Source organism: Cordyceps fumosorosea (assembly GCF_001636725.1).
Source record: "Cordyceps fumosorosea ARSEF 2679 chromosome Unknown scaffold_5, whole genome shotgun sequence".
Classification (NCBI taxonomy): Eukaryota; Fungi; Ascomycota; class Sordariomycetes; order Hypocreales; family Cordycipitaceae; genus Cordyceps; species Cordyceps fumosorosea.
Genome location: NW_017387305.1, coordinates 1,235,411 through 1,241,512, shown reverse-complemented (window position 1 = coordinate 1,241,512; position 6,102 = coordinate 1,235,411). Strand labels below are relative to the sequence as shown.

The following is a 6,102-nucleotide window of genomic DNA, read 5'->3' as shown; positions in this document are numbered from 1 at the left end:
GTAGCGAGTACTGTGATGCGACCGCAAGAAAAGCTGCGGTCTCCATTGGGGCGTGGGGGACCAATTTGGTGGGGCGACTGCCACTCGGCCAAGTCATTACGACTCTACTCAGTAACACGCTCGCCACCTTCATTACAGTTACCAGTGGCCGTGCTACACGTTTTGTTAGCCCATGTTTTGCGAAATTAGGTACTGACATGCTCGTGGCACAACTGATATCAAATTGAATCGAGTAGTATTTTTACACGCACAGCACACAATGTCATCAGGCCAAATGCTGACCAGGTCGTGCGAATCACGCGTGCAACTTGGTGTTTTCTGAGCCTTAAAAGCAAGAGCACTCAACGCCATTGCACCACGTCTCGATGATACTATACATTCACAGTAGACGCCACCGGGTGCCATCAGGTGCCCAAAGCAGTTATCAAGCCCAACGCATCAAAGAATAGGCGCTTCGTAGCCAGCCCGAGCCATCCCTCCTCACGCATTGGGCCGTGACACTGGATGACTAAGCACTTGTCCGGGTCATTAGTTGGGCCACTACAGAACGCTGACCCGCCACCGCAATGGACAACTCTCTCTTATAATTTTTAAGAGTTCAACCACCCAAATTCTACTTTATCCCTCTGCTAACCTATCCTTCCCTCTCCCACCAACAATTTGATCCTCAACTCGTTTCGCTACGCCGAGCGCAGCTCCGCAATTTGTTTGCGTTGCATCGTTTCGTAGCCTCGATTTTCGACTCCCTATTTCACCTGCGGCCATGGATCTCCCGGCCGCACCGACACCGCCTTCTGGCGGCAACGGTGCCTCTGATCGCACCTCCGATCGCACCTCCAGTTTGCTCAACCTTCTCAAGTTCAGCGGCAACTCTGCTGGTGCGAACTCTCAGAAGCAGTTTGAAAAGGAGCAACCGCACAAGAAGCAGCCCAGCCTGCCCCAGAATCCGGCGGCAGCTCGCCTTCATCAGCCTGCACCCGCTGGCGCCGATCCTAGTGGTTTGCTCGCCGCCCTGATCAGAGGTAATCCCGAGAATGACGTATCGGCCCCGAGCCAGTCGCAGATAGCTGCAGGGCAAGCATCAAATCCGTTCAGCAATGGCTCGCCTCCGGCCGACACGAGATCATACCTACTGAATCTTCTCAACCGTCCCAAGCCTAGCCAGACAGACCAGCCGTCGCTGACGGAGTCTGGCCAAGGTCGAACTCAATCCCCCAAAACTATTGAAAAGTCGCACGAGCTGTACTATGAACAGCAGCAGTACCAGATGCACGCCCACAACGCTTATGGGTCTCAACAGCAGCAGCAGCAGCAGCAGCAGCCCGAGCCATTCACCGATGCTAGGCAACCTACTTCAAACGGCTCCTCCTATCCGTACAACGCGTCACAAGATGCTCAAACGGACATGTCCGCCGCGTTGTACCAGCAGCTTATTGGCAGGCTTGCGGAAACGTCTCCGCAGAGCCCACAAGCGCTCGCAGGTGCAAACGCCGCGCCGCTACACATTCTGAAAAGGGACCAGGGCTCGCCCGCTGGCCACCACCTACGCGAGCAATCGGCGACGCGTAGCAACGAACAAAGTCCCCATGCAAGCCCCAGAGACCAGGCGAGCCAGCATCTCGACCGTGCTGTTTCTTACCAATCTCAGCACTCTTCTCAGCCGCCCACACAAACTTCCCCTTCCGCAGATCTAGCCTCGGGTCAGCACAACCAAGTTCCCGCGGAGCCCATGTCTTCACCAGTTGGCGAATTGACCAACAAAGCTGACTCGGATGCTCGCGAAACTGTCGCCATTGCGGAGCAGCAGCAAGCCCCCGTTGACAACGCCCCAACTCTCGACAGCCAGACTGCCGAGATGCATCCCCTTGACAACGCCGACGAGTCTGTCAGCTCCAACGTGGCTGATTCCAATGGCGATGCAAGCAAAGATCTGAAAACTGATCTTTTTGAAAGCCAGGTGCTAGTCCCCATCGCCACCTCTGTTCGCGTTCTAGCGGAGGAGGACCAAGCTGTTGCCGACAGCTGGGAAAGCGCCGACCAAGACGAGATTCTTGTCATTGAAGAGCCTGAAACACCCCCCGTGAAGGTATACAACTTTCCGATGAAGCCCTGGATATCGATCAGCCTTCAGGAAGATGCGACCGACCCCCGACCGCAGTTTCGCGAAGAATCTATCATGGACATTGCTCGACTCAAGAAAGATTTTGATCAGATCGACCGCAACCTGTACACTGCTTCGCGGACCTACATGACTTATGGTATGTCGAAACAAGGTGGCCTTCGAGTGATCCGACAGGATGATGGAAAGGACGCCAAGGTGTTCACGGATACCAAGGATCGCATCTTCAACGTTGGCATGTCTGTCACGCCCCCCGACCACGAAGGGCCTCATAAGGAGGCTATAATCGGTACAGGTATCAGCGGCACTGTGTACTGGGTTCAGCTCAAGGAGGGCGACAAAGACCACATTGATGATGCCCACCTGGAGCAGTATGGTTTCGCCCTTCCTCCCGTTTCTACGCAGGAAGGTGATGCTCCCGGCGGAGCTTTGAAGACACGTGCTAGAGCATCGACCGGCCACCCCGAATTCTTTGCCGTCGGCCGTGGGAAATGCATCAATTTTATTTGGCCCGCGCATATTCTCCAGAACAACCTGTTCAAACCTGGTCATGATCGTGTTGCTGACACCGAAAGACTGTTCAACGAATGCTCTCTCAAGATCAACACTGGCAAGGCGGGCAAAGATTTCACTTTCAGCCAGGATGACACTGTCGTCGTCTCCCTGGACAAGTCTGGTCGGGTCAAGTTCTGGGATGTTCGTGACCTTACCACCGCCAAGGAAGGAACTGCTGGTCGCTCTCCGTTGCCTGCGCACAATGCCATGGAGGTCAAAGAGCCTTTGATGACGCTTGCTAGCACACCGGAAGGTGAAAAGGCTTGGCCCACATCGGTTCTATTGCTGGACAAGCTTCGACCTTATCAGAAGAGGTGTGCCCTTCGCTACATGATTGTTGGTATGAAACAGAACCACACTCTACAGCTTTGGGATTTAGCTCTGGGCAAACCCGTCCAAGAGTTCAACCTACCTCATAGTAAGGAATCAGATGCTGTTTGCAGCGTCATGTACCACCCCGCTAGCGGTATGATTGTTATCGGTCACCCAACGAGAAATTCAATTTACTTTGCGCATCTGTCGGCACCGAAGTACAACCTCAGGAGCGTTTCTCAGGCCGACTACATTCAGCGACTGGTCAGCCAGGATTCCTCCATCTCGCAGCCGGATAGTACCGCTGTGATCTCCGGAGTCCGGGAATACTCCTTCGCAAATCGGGGCGTTTTGAGAAGTCTGGATATTTTGTGCAACCCTGCTATGATGCAAGATGCCGACGAGCCTACTCTATTTGAACTGTATGCCATGCATTCAAAAGGCGTAGCTTGCATGCTGATCAAGCAGCATGAGCTTGGATGGTCCAAGGACAACAAGGTTTTGCAAGCCATTGATGCTGTCACCGAGGGCGTCGTCACAGTTTCCAAGTTGAAGGCACCACAAGCCACGGAAATTCATGCCACTTCCGAAGCTCGTCCCAGTAACCGAAGCTCCGCTAAAGAAGGGAATAGCTCCTTGCCATCCAGCCACAGCGAAACTAGTCAGCGGGCCCTTGATTCCAGCATGCAACCAAATCTCGCTGCGAACAAATCTCGCAATGATGGCAAAGACAACGATGCCGCCGCCCAATCTTCCAGGGAGAATCAACCTGAGAGGCCAGAGAAGAAATCTAGAAAGAAGAAGTCTGCCGCCTCCAAGGAAGCGGAATCCTCGTCGCATGGGTCGTCTGCGACTGTCCGTGATGGGCAATCCGATAAAATGGATAGCAAAGGCATCAATGGCATCTCGTCTGACGCCATGGAGAATGCCATTGCCAATTTGGAGACCCGGCTTTCTGCTCAGTTATCGGACATGCTGAAATCGTCATTCAGAAACATGCAGAGTAAGATTGACGAAGGCGTTCGCGTCAGAGACGAGAGCTTCAACCATCATCAGATTAAGCTCCTTGACATGGTTTCCGAAGTCCTGAACGAAAACACTCAGCATGTTCTCGAATCTCTCATTCACAGAAAGTTTACCGAGTTGGTCATTCCGACCATTGGCGAGAAGACCAGCAAGGTTGTTACGGACACGCTTTCCAACAAGCTTCAACCAAGTGTTGTATCAGCTGTGCAAAAGGAGATACAATCTGCGATGCCGCAGGCATTGAAGCAGGTTCTGCGCTCCGGGGAGCTCTCGAGTTCGATTGCCGAGCGCATTAGCCCAGTTGTATCATCAGCTGTTCAGCGCGACATTGCCTCCACTCTGACGCAGCGCCTGGCGCCAACATTGAACTCAGTCGCGACGCAGTCAGCACAACGCGCGATTGGCGACCTTCAGCAGCAACACCATGATCAGCTCGAACAGTTCAAGGTCCAGCATATGGCAGACTCCAACAAGATTGATCAGCTCCGATCCCAGGTCAACCAACTCACGGACATGGTCTCTAACCTGGTGTCGGCACAATCTTTGATGCAGTCTGAGCTGTACAAGCTTAAGCAGCAACCCGTCCATGAGCTACCCGGCGTGTCTGGCAATCAGAGTCACCATGTGCCCAGCACAGTTGCATCACACGGATACGCCAGCAACAACAATGTCAACACAGCCAGCCATCCTCCGAGCTTCGCACCCAGTCAAACTGCGAGCAACACACAGCCATACATGGGCAGCCCGCAGTATATGCGAGGGCAGCAGCACATGAGAAGCCCACATGGCTCGAGCGGCCCTTCCGAAAATGTCGGTCCCGCGAATAACGTCAATGCTCTAGCAGGAGCGTACGCTCATCAGATGAACAAGAGTGAAGTCGAAGCCGACAATGATCTTAACCAGCGCATTCAGCTCATTGAGCAAGCCATTGATGCGGGCCGCCTCCACGAGGCCATCATTCAGTGGGTGCAGAGTGGGAAAGAAGCCGAAATCTTCAGACGTAGCTTGAGCCGTTACCCAGCCGCCAAGTTCGCGAATCTGCCGCCACTGATGCTTTTGGTTGTGATTGCGACGATTTCGAAAGATCTCAAGCCGAATCCGCGACTGAAGGAGGAAGTGGAATGGATTGAAATGGCAGTCCATGCTTTCGCTGACAACATTCATAGCCACGTAAGCTACCCCCTTTTACACGAATCAACGTCAAGAGCGCCTCATGCTAATGATTATTATAGGAATGGGAAAAGCAGGGTACCCGTGATGTCACTAGAAGCGCTTCTCAGACGATGCAACTACTGGTGAATCGTATTCGCCCGTTGATCGCGAATATGGAAGATGGCTTCCCGACGGATCCTTTCCTGATAAGCCTGGAAAGAGGCAAGCTTGAGTGGATTATCGGGACATCTGAGCACATCCTGAGTCTTTACCCGAATCAACGACACTATGAGTAAGAAGTGGCAGGCATTCTGAAACGAGAGGTATTGAGGTCAATGGATTTCCTTTGGTCGACGAAAGCGCGGCGAAAATGCTAGTCGACCGCTAATTATTCAAGTGGTCGCCCCTTGTACTTTTGGTTTTACATTTTCTCATTATTTTTGTTGCGATGCATAAAGATTCCCCCTTTCTGTCACGCAGGAATTGTTTTACGACATGGGAACGAGAAAGGAAGCTGGTTTGTATTGGACGGCGTGTAAGAGCGAGGCAAGATGACGCTGGATTTCCTCATGGCTTGTGACGGTAAACGATTTTGTTAGATAATGTATATGTTGGCTGTTCTTACACATCTTTTCTCGGCTGCCAGTGATGCATATCAAGATTCTCGTGGAGTAATGTATACATCCTGTCATTAGTAGAAAACTGCCTGCACCTTCCTTCACTCTCTTTACCATCCGATGTCCACCTACCTCTTGCTCTTGGGCAGCGTCCGCTGTCGGCCTTGTGGAGGGAGCCACGCCCGCGGGCCACTACCCGCCTCCCAACATGGCCTCCCAACATGGCCTCCCCTCCAGCTTTTCTCCTCACTTTCCCCTCACGCCCTGCCCCTCTGACAAATCGGTCAAGTTTAAAACCTAAAGGCTCTGATCCATCCTCAA

The 6,102-nt window shown here is 52.8% G+C and overlaps 1 protein-coding gene across 1 annotated transcript; it reads left to right on the top strand.

Moving 5' to 3' along the window:
- Window positions 1-763: 763 nt before the first annotated feature.
- ISF_03084 (WD40 repeat-like-containing domain protein) lies at window positions 764-5,460 on the top strand (the record flags this gene model as incomplete). Its single annotated transcript, XM_018846690.1, has 2 exons — window positions 764-5,182; window positions 5,245-5,460. 2 exons carry the CDS (start codon window positions 764-766, stop codon window positions 5,458-5,460), a joined length of 4,635 nt encoding a protein of 1,544 aa, XP_018706418.1.
- Between the last annotated feature and the right edge of the window lie 642 nt (window positions 5,461-6,102).